This window comes from Lonchura striata, chromosome 11, assembly GCF_046129695.1.
Source record: "Lonchura striata isolate bLonStr1 chromosome 11, bLonStr1.mat, whole genome shotgun sequence".
Classification (NCBI taxonomy): domain Eukaryota; kingdom Metazoa; phylum Chordata; class Aves; order Passeriformes; family Estrildidae; genus Lonchura; species Lonchura striata.
The window spans coordinates 14,760,515-14,776,919 of NC_134613.1; the positions used below are offsets into that span (position 1 = coordinate 14,760,515).

Consider the following 16,405-nt stretch of genomic DNA (forward strand, 5'->3'; position numbering starts at 1 on the left):
CTTGTCTGCCAATCTGAAAATGTACTTGAGCCCTTCAACTAGGAAAGAAATTACAAGGAAGAAGTAGAAGAAGGTGTGAGTGAATAAAGATGTGCTTGTGCAGTTACTATATGTGTGAGCTTTGGCTGCATTTAGTTTTGTTGTAAGTTTGCAGCATCAGAGGTATTTTAAAAGCTCATTTAATTCAGCAATAGTTGAGAGTTTCTGCTAATCCTTGCTGAAGCCTTGATTTTTGACACAATACTTAATCAGCATGTTACTTCTCAGTGCTACCTGCAGCACAGAAAGTTTAAATGATTAATCAAGTTATTTGAGCAGATTTCAACAGGATTAAGAATTAACTGGAGTTGACCAAAATTTTCCAGCTGAGATGCAGACCAAGACTTTGATTCTACTCAGGACAGCAAGTTAATGTGTAACAAGACAGGTTACCTCATCTGGTCACTCTTGTGACTTAGGCGTAAATGGTGCATAGACAGGTATTTTCATTGCAGCAATAGCCACAGATTTCTGGCAGAAAAGTCTTTTTCAGGCTCAGTCCTTTAAATACTTCAATAACTATTCATTCACAAATTTCTTGAAAGAAAGGAGCATCTGAAAAGCAGTAACTGGCAATACTGTGTTTATCTAATTTAAAATTCCCCTTGGGCTGCGACTGATAGTCCAAGGGTTCAGTGCCATGGCACGTGGGCTTCTGCATCCCCCCAGACGCCAGTGAGGCTCAGCTCTGGATCTGAACCTTCCAGCTCAGGCCATTGCCCGGTGACACGGAACACTCACTGTTTTATTCTGGCAGGTAGAGTGTACAAAAAGTCCAAGGTTTGATTTGAAGTACAGTTCTGGACAGAGAAGTAACTGTAAAAAGGTATCTTTTAGGTATCTTTACCTCAAGTGACATGCTCTCTCCATGTCCTTCGGGCACTTTGCTGATCTTACTGATTCAGGATGGATATTGCTGTTAGTGCTGCAAGACCAGTAACAGTGGTGCAAACAGGATTCTCCCCTGTTATGTGTGTTGTCAGCAAAACTCTGCTGTTTTGTAGTGCAGATTTTGAATAATTGGATGATGTACCACAGGGGAGAGTAAAGCAGCTTGAGTTTTCTAACTGAAGAGAGATTTTTGGTCCCAAGATCAGAAAAAAGAAATGACTGGAGTGTATTTAAACTAAGCCCATCTCACCACAATGACTGAATAAATCTGAAATCCCTCCTTGTCATTTTAACATTAACTCTTAAAGGCCCCCTTAAGCAAGACAGGCGAACACTGGATCCTGGAATGCTTTTGTAGGCACTGTGTTGCCATTTTTCCTTGACTTATGTTTGTTGCTTATTTAATGTTGCAGTGATGACTTCCAAGTTGATAAATAAATAAAATCACAAATTACATACTCTTAGGGCTGAGCACTGAAGCAGTAAGGTTATAGAAAGAGTAGGGCATGCAGTTCTAAAAGATTTTTCTGTGGGATGTGCTGATGATTCTTTGAAAATACTTACTGGAAAAATTACAGATTACAAAGCAATAAATCTGATCTTCAAGTGGGTTTTAATTTTGAAAAAGAACAATGTAAAAATGCCACCTTTGTGCTCAACAGCCCTTTTCTTTTAATGTTTCAGTTCAGAGATATGTTACTTTTACTGCATTGCCTAAGATTATTTTCTTCTGATTTCTTAACTCCAGTTACTTTTGAAGAGTCTCTGTGACTCCAAGGACCAATGGTTGGACTTTGTTTCCTATCTTGAATGGGGAACACTGTTATTCCTGCTTTTTAGTTTTTATTTCTGGGACAAGAGGTAAAAAATATTTAAGTACTTTGAAAGTGCTGATGCAAGCCTGATGGGAATTCTCAAAGAACCAAACCTATGTAATCCTATTAGAGTGTCCCTCTGTATTTATGTGTTTAACTCCTTTAGAAGTAGTCTCATACCAGCTGAGGAGCTATTCATGTTGGAGTTTGATTAATGATATAAAAGAGAAGCAGTTGTGACAAACAGCACTTGTGGTCATTGCCCTCCTTCCCACAGAGGGACAAGTGAAGGGGAAGGATCCTGGCTTGGTTAGACAGAATCACTAGGTTGGAAGTGACCTTCAAGATCATCAAGTCCAAAGAATATAAAAACAATCCAGGAGGTCAGTTGTCCTGAGGACAAGCTGTCTTCCCACTGAAGACTGTGGCAAAGAAGGCGTTAAGCACTTCTGCCTACTCCTCACCTGCAGGTGCTGAGTTCCCTCCTGCATCCAGTAGAGAACAAAGGTTGGTCCTAACCTTCCTTTTGCCATTAATATATTTGTAAAAACATTTTTTATTATCCTTTACAAAAGTTGCCAAATTAGGTTTGAACTGATCCTACGTTTTTTCCTACATGCCCTGGCAACCCCTTTAAATACATCCTGAGAGACCTGGCCCTCCTTCCAAAGATGATACATCCTCTTTTTATTCCTAAGTTCTTTCAAAATATTGTCCATCCAGGCTCCACCAGTCTATTTCCCATTCCAACCAGGCTGGGAAATAGACTCCACCGATCTATTTCCCTTTCACTTTCCCTAATATTCCTTCGTCTTTCTACTTCCTCCCTAAGCTTAGCCGCAAGCAAAAGGAGATCGTTCACCTGCTCCCACTGCAGGCAGGCTTCTTCTGGAACACCCCTGGTACCACTGATAATCTCAAACACTCTGCTCAGGAAGGGGTCTGGACAGACACTTCCTTTCTGGAGGGTTCTGTTTGGCTACATATACTTGCATTAAACGCGGGTTTTGATCATGCAAAAACCATTACAAACTAAAAAAACCAAAACCAAGCAACCAAATCACAACAAAGATCAAGCTAAAAGCCCCACTAGCAGGAGGGAGCCCTTAGCCCTGCCTGCAGAGCTGCCGTGCTGGCTGCCCTGTGCCCGCAGTGGCCGAGGAGTTCCTGCAGCTGAGCTGTGGTACCTGGGCAGAGCCCAGCGTGGGGGTCACCGACACGTCAAACACATGGTGGATGACAGCGTTTTTGCAGGGCTTTTCAAATAAAGCTGCATGCTGGATGCATGCTTCATCCCAACACATTCCTGAGTTCTGGAGCCTTCCCTGGAGGGGTTGGGTGGGCAGCAAAATGCTCTTGGAGAAATGAAATCAGTGTGTTTCTGTAGCACCCTTGGGCACCTGTTACATGTGAAATTCGGGCCCTGTTGCATTTGAAATTCTAAGAGAAGAATTATGTATTTTTGCATTTCTCCTGGAGCTTTAATGCTTTTTTGGACTTTAAAATAAGCAGTTTTTAAACACTCCCATGTTTTGCAGAACAGCTGGAGTGATACAGAGGATACAGAAAAATAACAATCTGTCTCCCAGATTTTCATTACTAATCTCTTACATTTAAAATAACAATAAAAAATGACTTGAAGACTAGCTTGTTATTTCTGTTAATGCAGCTTAGCATATAAATTTACAAAACCAGAATATGACCCTCTTGAAGATGCAGCCTTATAATGATGGCAATATATCTCCCAGACAATGGTAGATAACAGAGATAAGTTTTCTTCTTCCTTAGGTATTATTCATTAATAAGTTCCCTTCTTATTTCTTCTAGGCACCAGTAACAGATGTGCAGTTTGGCCCTATGAGACTTCATCAAGATCAACTTCAGGTAACACAGCAGTTCAAATGGAAGTCTTGATTTCTAAAACATCACAGATGTTAGCTTAAAACTGATGACTGGAATTTTTTGGATTATAGAGATCTTCATAGAGAATTTTGCTCAAGAGATAATATGCACATAACAGGTTTTTATCATTACATTTTCTCTATGTGATATCCTAAGAATCCTGTTTTCTCCAACCATCTCTCAGCTTATAAAAATAGAGCTATCTATTTTTTCTGCTATCAGTTACCTTGTAATCAATTTAGTTTTGCCTCATTTTATATTTTACTGGTAGTAAAATTCTTCATCAAAATCTCATCAAACTGATAACAAGCTAAGCAAACTTGCAATATCATTACAAAATATATGAAGTGAGCTTTGCAAAATATATTTTTTTATTATTCATTACTGACTGACAAAAATTAATCCTCTTTTATCCCTTTATAAATAAATGGTTTATGCCATTTGTCCCCTTATGTTGCCTGGGATGGACATGAGGTTTAGAGATATATGTCTCCTTTGGACTTCCTTTGGAAATTCTCCCATAACCCAAGGCATACTGAGCCATTAATCATCCAAGATGTTCCCTGTCAGTAATTGCAAAACTCCTCAGTAGAGGCAATGTGGTCCTAATAATTTGAAAATGGCTGTCTTAAGAACTGCAGTTTAACATCTTCTTGAGCCATTGTCAGAACAGTAATATCATAAAAAATCAGATCTTAGGACATCCTCATCCAGCTGTTCTCCAAAATCAGAATAGTCCTTGAGTGTTTCTGCCACCTGTATTGTTCGTAATGATTGTATCACTTTTGTCCAGTTGTAGACCACTCTGAAATGCACCTGATTTATCCTGGTAAAATAGCTGTCAGGTATGAGGGAAGGAGAAGGTAGGCAACATCACATTCTTGCCAGAGTCAATCATACAACTCACATCTCCTGGCTTTCTGTGCTATTGTTGAAACCCATTCTTCCTCTCTCAAGGAGTGTTATAGATTAACTTCACTAAATACATCCCAAACTATTACATGTTTTTTGCAAACAGTTTTGCAGGTTGCTATAAAAGGAACCTGAACTGAATGTGTGCAAAATCCTTCATTCTTACAAAAATATGCAGTACATGGAAATGTTAAGATTTACTGGTAGACATTTCAGCAGCCTGGTCCAAAGTGTAACAGCACTGGAGTTCCTAAAATCACACAGAAGATAAACAGCAGTGGGATGTGATGTGAGTTACACATGCTTCACTTTGCCTGACCAAAACATTTCTGAGTGTGGTTTGATTCAACTGCTGAAAGATTGGTGTCTTGGGATAATAGACCAAATGCTGGCTTAGTTACTCATCTCCCAAAAGGCTGCATGTGCTGAGCCATCCCCAAAATCAACACAGATCTAGTCTGCCATGCTGTATTCTTTCAGGCAAGAGAAGTTTTCTTCTGCAAACATTATCCTGATGCAAAGCACAATCACATCAGTGAGTCTTCCTTAGCAGACTTTGTTCATCTTCTTTGCTGTATTAAATCCTAGAACAGGAAATACATTTTAAAGGAATTGGGCCTTATCATACTTTTAGCCTATAGGCATTGTGTTGATTTTAAAAAGACTTAGAGAGATTAGTTACTGACAATTACAAGGCAAGTTAGGACAGAACAAATAGTGGCTCACAGGTCTGACCTCCAGTTCTGGATTTCAGCTATGATAATCTCCTTCTGTCATATAAATCCCATGGCAGGCTTTGTGTAGGAGTCACACGGGGACGTACTTCATATACAGTGGTACTGCTTATGAGTTCAGTCTGCCATGAGTTCCTTTTGACAAGCCTGTCCAGAATTTCCAGAAATCCCACAGAGTGGGCAGCATTCAGTACTTTGGGGAATTGGGATGAGATGGAAAGAAAATCAGACTTTTTATCATGCCATTGAAGCAGCATTAAATACTGATTCATATGAGATGAACTATGGGGGTTTTTTTTTGTTGTTGTTGGGGTTTTTATATTTTTTCCCCTTTTCTGGAATATGATCCTGGCAAGAAAAATAAACCCCAAGAAAAAAGCTGCATGTGAGATGGTTTCGGAGAAGTGGACTCACTGTTGGTTCATGTACACTCTCTGACACACAGGCATCTTGTCTCAGCTGATTGCCTAAGCTCTCTCTGTAGATAATGACAATAGAGTCAATTCCAAAACTTGTTCTTCCCATGTGGATATGCCATGGCTCTGGCAGACTGTTTCATCCACTTGAAACACCTCTGTGTACAGACAAATACAAAAAAAACCAGTGATCTGTAGAAAGCAATTCTCTCAAAAACATCAGATTAAGCCTCAGAAGTGGCTTTAAAAAACATGTTAGGAACAGGACAAAGTCACAGAACGTACTGTAAGTGTAAGATTTGTTTGTGATGACCCACTGCCTGTCTCCACCTCAGGTACTTTTAGTGTTTGCTGAGGAGGATGAGCAGAGTAACGGGTTCCGCTGGGCGTGTGACAAGGCTGGATTTCGGTGTAATCTTGCCAGGACACCTCAGTCTGCACTAGAATGTTTTCTAGATAAGCACCATGACATTATCATCATTGACCATAGACATTCCAGATACTTTGATGCAGAAGCATTATGCAGGTAAGCATCATTTCAGTGTAATTAATGCTTAACAATATAGTGAACACAGCATTGGAGTTTTTTTGCTTTTATATGATGTCTTTATAAACTCCATAGAGCATTGATTTTTTTGGTTTTAGACAGGTATGCAGTAGCAGCATCAAATATTGTTACTTCAGTGCTTTACATCTGATAGCAGCAGCATTTTTGGTTGTGTCCTAGGGTCTCTGAAGCTCCATCTGGCTTGGAGCCACAGTGTGCAGCTTTGTTGCCGTAGTGAACTCTTGGGTATTTTTTTGGTTTTCTTTTGTTGTTTGGTGTTTTTTTTTCAAGTACTTGGTTCCTTGTTTTCACACTAAGTCAACTGCAAAGATATCATGTGCCACCAAGCACCTTTATTAATTCATTCCCTTCATTAATGTTCTAATTTTTTTGGAATGTCCTTTCCTGTTGAACAACTCCCAGTGCTAACAGGCAGCATTTGGTGTGCAGGTTTCCATATCTGCAACATTTGAAAATACATTATGAACAGCAAAATTGCAAACAGATTCCAAAAGTATTTTTAGAAACTGCTGTGAAGTATGAGAAAAGGAGGAAAGGATTTGCCTTTGTGAGTCTCTCCAGAGCCTGGACAGGCTCAGTGCCCTGCTCCAGAGCCTTGGCAGTGCCCTTGGGAGCGTGTCTAGACTGAGCAAGGCTGGGCAGGGGTGCCAGGGTGTGCCCTGGGGCTGTGCTGGGGCAAAGGCTCTTCTTGCTGAGCTGAGGCAAGTAGATAAGACTAGGTAGCAGTGCTGTTGCCCATGTTCCATTTTTACCAATCTGTCCCAGAATTCAGTAAAATGCACCTTAAATGAGTGAGGCCAAGCCCTTCAAATAAGTCCATTATATGCTGTTTCGGAGAGGATATTTTTTGCTATTCCCCACTTAGAGTACTTGAGTTGTAGATTAATCTATGTTTGTGGAGTCTCAGATATCATTTATTCTTTCTTAACAGCAGGCTCGAGATTTGACTTTTGTTTTGTTGTTAAATGGTTTAAAAGAGATATTTTAAGAAAAGTGCTGTCTGAAGTTTCTGTAAAGCCATGTTTTCTGAAATGTGAACTTAAAAAGAATTTAAATGCTTTGCTTTTTATTTAAAGGTCTATCAGAACAACAAAAGCCTCAGAAAATACAGTCATTATTTGTGTAGTACAAAGGTAAATACTCATATCTTTTCTTTCACCTGTGATCAAAACTGTGAATCTTACCATTGTAAAAGTTAACCTGAAAAACATTAACATAAAACCTGAATTACAACTTCCTACTGTGCTAATAATAATGTGCTGTACCAGAGTTTTTACTATACTTGATCATAGGATTGAGACAGAATTTGTTTTTTTAATTTCTGGGGTTTTTATTCAAGAATCTCACTTTGAGTTTTATTTTGGGTTCCTCCTCGCACTCCCCTGTCATCACTGCAGGCTTTCAGAGTATGTTGCAAACAACTTCTGCAACATCTTGTACAAAACTGTCTTTCAGATCTCTGTTCTGAACCTTTCTTAGTCTGCCTTTCAATATGATTAATCTCAGCAAAAACCAGAGATCTGCTGAGTATGAAAAGCAATATAGAACAATTTGATCAGTACAGAGTATCATCTGACCACAGCAGTTTTAAAAGCAAAAGAGATTATGACATCTCAGTAAAGTATTATATATGCTATTTCCTTTCCCCTCCTTTGAAAATATTACTTTTAAAAAAGTAAATAAATAAATAAATTCTGTGTATTTAATGAAATGAAATAACCAGAAGATTATTTCCTCCAAGTATAATTTTGGAATGGCCATTTCTCAGAGCACATTAATTTTGAAAACCAATTCTGAGGTGTTGAAATTTACCATTAAAAATACACTACCATCTCTACCAAAAAAACCCCCCTAATTAAACATTTCAAGATCCAAAACTTCCTGCATAAATAAAAGATATTGTGCCATCTTGCTAAACATGACCAGCTTCAATCTGCTTCTTGACAGACACTTCATATAATGGCCATTCTTCTTAATTTCAGCCATACATTCATGCATGTTGAAGGGTCTTTTAACAGTTAGTATAGCCAGATTATTCAGCTACTTCATTTGGACGTGTGTCCCAAATGTGACTTACTAGAAGGCAGTGGGTAGGCAGCACTAGAAAATCTGTCTTCGTTCAGGCCCCTTGAGTTGCCCGTCTAAGATTTGGTACATTCAGATAACAAGTAGTTTCTTAAAACTTTGGCTGTGTAGACTTTCAGGTGCATTTCTGACTAATGCCAGCATAAACAACAAGGATCCAGTGCAGAAAAAGTCCAGTGATCTAGCTCATTAATTGGTTTCCTTGAAGCATTAGAGTTTTTTGTTTTTTTGATGTAAGCAGCTCATTACCTGCATGAAGGAAAATAAAATATCCATGCCAAAGATGAAAGCTTAGAAAAAATACAAAAAGTATGTTTTATTCCTATATCCTGTAAGGATCTAGAAGTATTAGCCTCAGTGTGAGATCTGGGGTACAGGTAGGTGAAGAGATTGTGAAATTTTGGTCTGGGTGAGTTAATTGCCACATCTCTGATTTATCCTCCTTGTTTCAAAGGCACACTGATCGTGAGGAGTCATCAATATTGCCCCTGATCTCTGCTGGCTTCACAAGGGTATGTGCTATACTTGGCTGCCTTGCTGTGACATGTCAAAATTGTCATGCAAGAAGCTCTCCAGAAGTTTGGCTGTCAGTCACCGTTTGTGTCAGTGATCCAACCTTGTAGAACTTTTTCATGCTGCTCATTCTTCTGTGTCCCAATTCTGAACATTGACATGACACTCTTGGGGATGTAAGAAGTGGGACTGAGACTTCTCTACTTCATACATTTATTTCAGATTAAATACATGATCCTTTCCTTAAAAAGTTGACATTGACAAATTGATTCGTGGCAGAGTCAGAGAGCAGCTTGCAATGAACAACAGAATGGGAAATGTCTTCTATCAAATGCCAATTCCCATTGTAAACAGGCTTCACACACTGTCAAGTGCTATTAGCTATTGTTTGGAGGCACCTGAGAAGTATTGCATTAAATCTGTTCCTTGGCAACTGTCCCAGCTGAGCAGAAAAGGTGCTAATTAGTGCATCAGTTAAGTGGGTACCTTACTGCCTTCAGCTGACAGTAGAACAAGGCTGGGCCTGATTTACAGCACAATTCCAAATATTTGGTTGCATGCTCACCAGATTTTTGCTGTTCCATCACATTCCATTTGCACCCATCTGCTTATTTCGATTGTGGTCCTGATCCAGGAAATGCTACAGCCTGAAGATAATGGCATTTGTATGAACAGAGTCATTCTAGAGGGCACATAAGTAATTCAGCACAGGTTCTGAATTATTTATGGATCAGAGCCTTGGAGATGGGGCTAATGGCAGAGCATAGAAAATTTTGTTTAGGAGCTTTGATTGTGGTGGTTTACCTGTGATAATCAATCCTCCTGCCCAAAATATGTGTGTCTGTGGAAGTTTAGTGTGAACAAAGATTTAACATTCAGGCTCATACCTGGTAAATATGAAATAGTTTTTAAAAAGTGAAAGATACTGAGATCATTGCTATAAAAACCCCAAGGTCAATAAAGGTATATTTCACAGGAAATGTTGTTTTCATCTATATAGAAAATTTGGGATATTAGCAATTGGAAACTCATAATAATTTCAAATTTTAACTACTTGAGACCAAACATTTTTTTTTCACTGCTATTTTAAATAAGTAGCATGAAAACTAAAAGTAGATTTTTTGAAATACATTGATCCTGCTGACAATCACAGAGAATAAACAGGTTGGTTGAACCTCATTGCCATGAGAATCTATGACCCATTCAAAATGTAGTAACTTGAAAAGGTTTGCTGGTACCAAAAAATTATCTTGTCTCATTGCTCATATCCCAGCATGTTCATTTTTGGCATGTCTACTCCTTTTCTGGTTCTTTAGCAAGCAAAAGAAATCAGAGCTTCAAATCCTTGCAGACAGGAATGTGTATTAATGAAATATTTCTAACTTTTTATTTGCAGAGATATGTAGAAAATTCTAGTAGAATGGCCTGTTACAATGAATTGATTCAGCTGGAATTTGGACAGGTGCAGGCACAATTCAAACTAAGGTAATTTTACCTAAAACATCAATAGAGAATTTTCCATTTTGCCAGATCTTTAATAAAGTATTTATTTTAATCTGCAATAGTTAATTATAGAATATCAGTTACCTGAAGAAAATACATTATTTGTTAGACTACAACATTCTTCAGTATGGAGTTGTAATACTTTATTAGCATACATAAGAAGAATTAAGTGGATATAAATTTTTGGATGCCTTTTTCTTTTTTCTCCAGGGCATGTAATTCATTATTTACAGCATTAGAGAAAAGTCAAGAAGCCATTGAGATCACAAGTGAAGACCATGTAATACAGGTTTGTTCCAGCCATAAGTATAGAAAATTCCCCTGTGTTTTATTTCTTCTATGATTACACTTACTCTTTCTTGCAGCACAAGAATCTAATCTAACTTAATGGTTCTAAAAGACTGAAGTGAGTTTAGCTGTCAAATAGAATTTTCCCCATTTAAAGTGTCTGGCATAAATCAAATAAATTCTAAGGGAGATTGTTGTTTCTGAATAAATAAGGATTTACTCTCTTGTTTCTATTTTTTGTATTGATTTCTTATCTCTATTATTCATTCATTCATTCTCTATATCAAGAATGAATGCAGCCACTGGCTTATGTGCATTCTTTTCCAAAAATATTTTATGTTAATTTGATGCTGTTTAAAATCTAATGGATGTTCTATTAAAATAATTGTACTTTCTTTTTCTAAAGTCTGATACTGTTTGACGTATCAGAATTTTTGGCCCAACTGTTTTTGAATGCAATCCTCTCTTGAAAATTTATTTAAAACAGGGAAAAGAAATTGTGCTTACTTTTGCAGTTCTGAAAACCATCATCTTTTTAAAGGAGTTAGTTCCATCCCTAGCTATGAAGCATTGATGACTGATTTTATTATTATTATCAGTAAAGTGCTTGAGTCTAAGCCTCTGGGAATTATAACATGCATACAAATTGTACTTTCTTGAGCCAAATCTTGACCATGGCAACTTCATTGAAGGATGTGCCTTCTTCATCTCTTTTACAAAAATAACAGAACACATCCTGAAGTTGTTTTAAATACACTTTTTTCAGACCAAACTTTGTCCCTCTGCTGACAGCCCCAAAGCGTGAGAGAAGTGACATTTGCAGGAATCCTGGAGCTCCAGCAGGCATAGCTTTTTGCACAGGGAAGGGGAGGAAGGGTTCCTCTGGGAGGAGGCTTTTAGTGAGAATCATTAAAGAGTGGCATCTTTTCCTTTCTCTCCTCTAAAAACATTGGAAGTTGTGAAGGCACTCAGATGCTGCTTTGCCAGGACTGTGCTTGTAACTCAGCAGTGAGAGGCCAGGAAGGGGTGGGCTCTTGGTACCAGTCTTGAGCTTTTTTGGGCAAGGGCCAAAAACTGCAGTGAAATGCAACATTCACTTCAGGGAGAAGCCTGCTTTACTAAATCCCACTGCTTCCACTCTGCCTGGCTGGGCTTTGCCTGGACATGGGGATAGTGATGGCTGGCCCTTACACAGAATAAGATTATGAACTTGCCAGTAGATCTGGATAATATTCCTATGGTATTTGTGATTTTAGGAATGCTAAGGTGAGTTTGGGTACTGACAGAGCCAGTTTTTCAGGAATTTATGTTGTCTGTCTAAACTCTGTGGATATGTGATACTCAGCTGTTTGTATCATTTCCCTCTCTTTGCTGACATGCACACACTCTGCACAGCTATTCTAGCATGGAAATTCCTGGTTTGCTTCACAAAGAAAAAATGTGAACATCTCTCTCAGAAATAGTGCATGCAGACATTTATTTCAGGCTGGGAAAGAGATCTCCTGGTTAAGCAAGCAAAACAAGGGATTCTCTTGTGCTTTAAGCATGCTGTTGAATGGGTATTTGTTTGTTTTTTTATCTCACAGTACGTCAATCCTGCTTTTGAAACAATGATGGGCTATCAAATAGGTGAACTAATAGAAAAGGAATTAACAGAAGTGCCTATAAATGAAAAAAAAGCTGATTTCCTAGATACTATTAATTCCTGCATAAAGATAGGAAAGGTGAGTAAGAGCATTGTATCATTTTATTTGCTACCTGTAAAAGTGATTGTGGTTCAGCAGTGAAACACATTGTGACTTGCAGCTTCACAGACACATAGCATTTGCAGCTTAAAAGAACAGGAAGTAAACAATTTTTCATTTTTAAGGGCTTTTTTCTCTTTTCTTGCTTGGTAGAGATACTTGTTTTACAAAAATAAGCGACTTACTGCATTTCTTTATAATTTATGCTGTTCGTAGCAAATGGTGTGGGAGTAGTGAAGAAAAATGAGATGGATGCACATGTTATCTGGTGCTATGTAAATGAGAAAAGTACCATATTGAAGAATTTCACCATGAAATGTGGAAGCTGATTTGCAAGTTCAGAATGTAAAAATACCAAGGAGACATTTGCAATATCACTTGAAAGCGATAGGCAGTGTCAGCTGCTAGCTGCCAATCTGTTTAATTCCCTAATGGCATGGGAGCTGTCTAATGGATTTCCATCAGAAAGGTTCATTGCTCAGGGATGGGCTGGTGTCACTGAACATGACACAGTGCCTTGCAGGGAGAAGATGATGGAGGCTGCACAGGGAGATTTGGGAAGGGCTGTGTTTGGTGATGCTCCAGGGCTCAGGGTCACGGGGAGTGTCCGTGGGAAGCAGCACAGCGCTGGCACAGAGAGGGAATCAGGGCACCCTCATCCAGGCAGGGATGCACAAGCACCACTGTGGAGTTGTGGTGAGCCGTGCTCTGGAGGTCAGGGTGCTGACACAGCACTGGGGGAAAAGCTGGGAGCAGATTCCAGGTGCACTCCAGGAGATTGTGCCACTCATTCCCACATGTGTTGGCCTGCTGGGACAGATCCCAGCAACAGACAGGAGTTTGGATTGTGGTGCTTCACACTTCTCTTGCCTGACTGAAGTTTCAGTAAATGTGTGCACTGCAAAACTGATGTTAGGAGGGAGTATTTATTAAGTTATAATTCAAATGCATTAGAAGTGTCAGGTTTTAAATCCACACCATCAATTCTCAAGATATAAAGTGATAAATTTTTTTAATATTTTAGTGAGCTGATAAAAATTTCATTAATAATAGAAATATATTTTACTCTATGAGTGATAGAAATCTAAATCTAATTAATCTCCTTCCTTGTACTAATTTTACTCCTGACTGTGTGGCTTTAACAGTGAGGGCTAATGAAATATTGCCTACTTAAAGGTGTCTGTCTGGAACAGCTTAAGCTGGCTTAGGTAGATAAATTGTTTGCAGGTGTTCTGTGTTTCCCTCTGAAACATTTTATAATACATAATCTATGCAACCTTAAATTTATATGTTAATATAAAAATTAATTGCCAATTAAATTATTACAGGACTCATTTGCAAGTAGAGGTTTACTGTGAGAAACAACCTTTGAAATACTTGAAGTTTTGAAATAATTTGTATCAAGATATTACAGCAATTTCAGAGTTAACTGGATCATTCTGATATGGTCTGTGTGTAGTTTTCAGACTTGTGATTTCTTTATATCCTAAGTTTAGAAGACTGCTTATCACTACAATGGGCTGTATTTTGGCTACTGTAGGTTACAGCATATCAAAAAAAGGAAATTATCTGCTGCTGTGATAATCTCCTGTCAACAGGTTTGACTTTGGTTTTGAACAAATATGGTACTATACTAACATAGTAGTAAAAATAATAGAAAGCAAGTTTTTTTGGTCTTTGGAAAAATCTAAGCTGCATGAAATTTATCTTGTCTCTAAATGGAATTTAGGAAGATGGACTCTTGCAGCATTTCCCCTCTTGTGCTGACAAGCATAGAGCTATTCGCAAGTTCAGTATAATCAAACAGAAGTTGATAGATATTGTAATGAAAAGTTGGATATTGCAAGGTACATCGGGATTCTTGGGTCAGGATGCTGTTTCTCTTGCAAAAACCATATCTCTGGAAGTTAACTTTTTGATACTACAGCTGTAATTTGCCAGAAGCCAATGTTATTGAAATGTTCATCCATCCATACCTGAGGAGTTAAAACAGAGTTACACTTTTCCTCATTCTTCGTTTTCATGATTCAAATTGCACCCATTAAGGTGAAATGTGCAATTCTGACTAGGATTCCTGCTGCCTCTGATCTCTGCAGTTTGCTCTTAGTTTTGCTTTGTCTGCAGTGAGATGAACCCCTACTGATAAAGCAGGCAGGCCATGCAATTCCTCCCACCCTCTGGGAAGTGTTTGCAGGTTCCTTGCAGAGGGGGTGGGAGAGCAATCACACTCTGTGACAAAGGTCTGTGGCAGCACCTTCCTAGCTCAGCCTTCAGCTCTGTGAGGTTGTGTTCATGATGTCGTGTGTTTATTTTGGTTTGCTCTGTTTTCTGCAAGCAGCTTGCTGAACTTTGTGCAGGAAGCCCCAGTGTAAGAGGAAGGCTGAGCTGGGGGGTTCCTTACTGTGCCTGTGAGAGTTCTCAGTGGACAGATGCATGCCTTGGTCCTTCACGGAGTTTGGGACCTCAGCAGGTGCTCTGTGTGAGGAGCAGCACTGTGGGGTTTGCTGTGTGAGGTTGGCTCTGGTTTGACCCCAGCACCCCCACAGCAGGAGCTGGTCACGGTGGGCTCCAGTGCAGACATACCCACGGGCTTGGCTGAAGCACGTCTTGGGAACAGCTCTCCTCTGCTGGAGTGCCGACAGGGGCTCTGGGAGAGAGCATATGGTGTTCTTAAAATACCTTGAAGTGACATCCCTGGGAGAACTTCACCTACCAGCAGGAGTTTGGCTTGGACCTCCTGCTTCTCAGAATTGCGCTGACCTTTTCCCTCACACGTTTCCTGCCACAGTTTCACAGGTTTTAGAAATTCACAAGTTAAAAAATCGATCTGTTGACTAAGAAGAACGCATTAGTGAATAACCTGCCTTGAAAAGGATAGGCTTTCAATGAGGGAATTATCCAATCTGTAGTTTATGACTTCACCCCTTTATGCACATCCTGGGTTTATTACCTGGGTTAGAGATCAATTACTCATCTCTACCTCATCCTGGTTGTCAGGAAACTATTGATGTGCATAATTTTAATTATGAGAGCATTGAATTTTGTGGTGCTTGCTTTATCTTCATTTGTATTCCTCAAGCAGCTCACAGAAGACATTATGCTCACTACACTAGTTTGTTATTCACAGTTCTTTTCTCTGACAGATCCTCAGAAAAGCCTTTCATATTTTTTTCTGTACAGCCTGTCACCATGCAGTTCTCTGTGGGCAGGAGTCTTTATTTGCTGGCTCCATCCACAAAAATGTAAAACTATTCTCTCTGTACCTGTGTTCTGGCTGGCTTGACTGTGAAATCTGTCAGTCTCACATAAATAAATACATATTGTGTGCCTCATGAGGGTATTTTCACATACATAAGATCTGATCTACAGTTTGTTGAGCTCAACTGAAATACAGCAATTGGCCTGAGCAGTTTGTGTTAAGTGCACATGCAAGATGGATTTAATTATTAATTAATCACTTGATATTTAGTAAATGCCCAGCTCAAAATATGCCTCTGTTAAAAAAGACCACCAACAGCTATTCTAGGGATGGAAATGTGGGCAAGCCTAAAACCAGAGTGCTTTTAGAGGGCAAGCAGAATCCAGGAGCTATTCTACTGGGCTCTCTTCTGCTTTAAAAGAAATAGAATAAATATGTGCTGCATTAGATAATAAACTGACAGTATGGAAAGTAAATGTGCTGGGATACCAAAGCACTTTGAGTCACAGATACATTTCATATTACCCAGTGATAAGACATCCCAGCCATGCATGAGAGATGATGTATCCAGCAGGGAAGATGATGAGAATGGTGTAACAGCTTTGCAGTCACCTTCCTGTCCTGGGTCCCTGGGGAACCCACACCTGCTGCCCCAGGGGGACTCTGCTCCAGGCAGAGGCTGCTCTGAGCTCCTGCTCTCACAGGGCTCTTTGCCAGCTCTCCCCAAAATGACCTGCAACACCACTGAGGTCAGATGGGGAAGAGAGTGCAGCTAATTCCCACAGCTCCTGAGTT

General features: G+C 39.3%; 1 protein-coding gene across 3 annotated transcripts in view; it reads left to right on the forward strand.

Annotated features, from left to right (window-relative positions):
* The window catches only part of PDE8A (phosphodiesterase 8A), a 144,271-nt gene that overhangs the window by 108,712 nt on the left and 19,154 nt on the right, over positions 1-16,405 (forward strand). For all 3 annotated transcript variants that reach the window (XM_021537545.2, XM_021537546.3, XM_021537544.2), the window contains 7 exons: positions 3,573-3,629; positions 6,045-6,235; positions 7,354-7,410; positions 8,817-8,874; positions 10,272-10,360; positions 10,589-10,667; positions 12,253-12,390. In XM_021537545.2, coding sequence (XP_021393220.1) covers positions 3,573-3,629; positions 6,045-6,235; positions 7,354-7,410; positions 8,817-8,874; positions 10,272-10,360; positions 10,589-10,667; positions 12,253-12,390 — 669 coding nt within the window. The remainder of the gene's footprint in view (positions 1-3,572; positions 3,630-6,044; positions 6,236-7,353; positions 7,411-8,816; positions 8,875-10,271; positions 10,361-10,588; positions 10,668-12,252; positions 12,391-16,405) is intronic.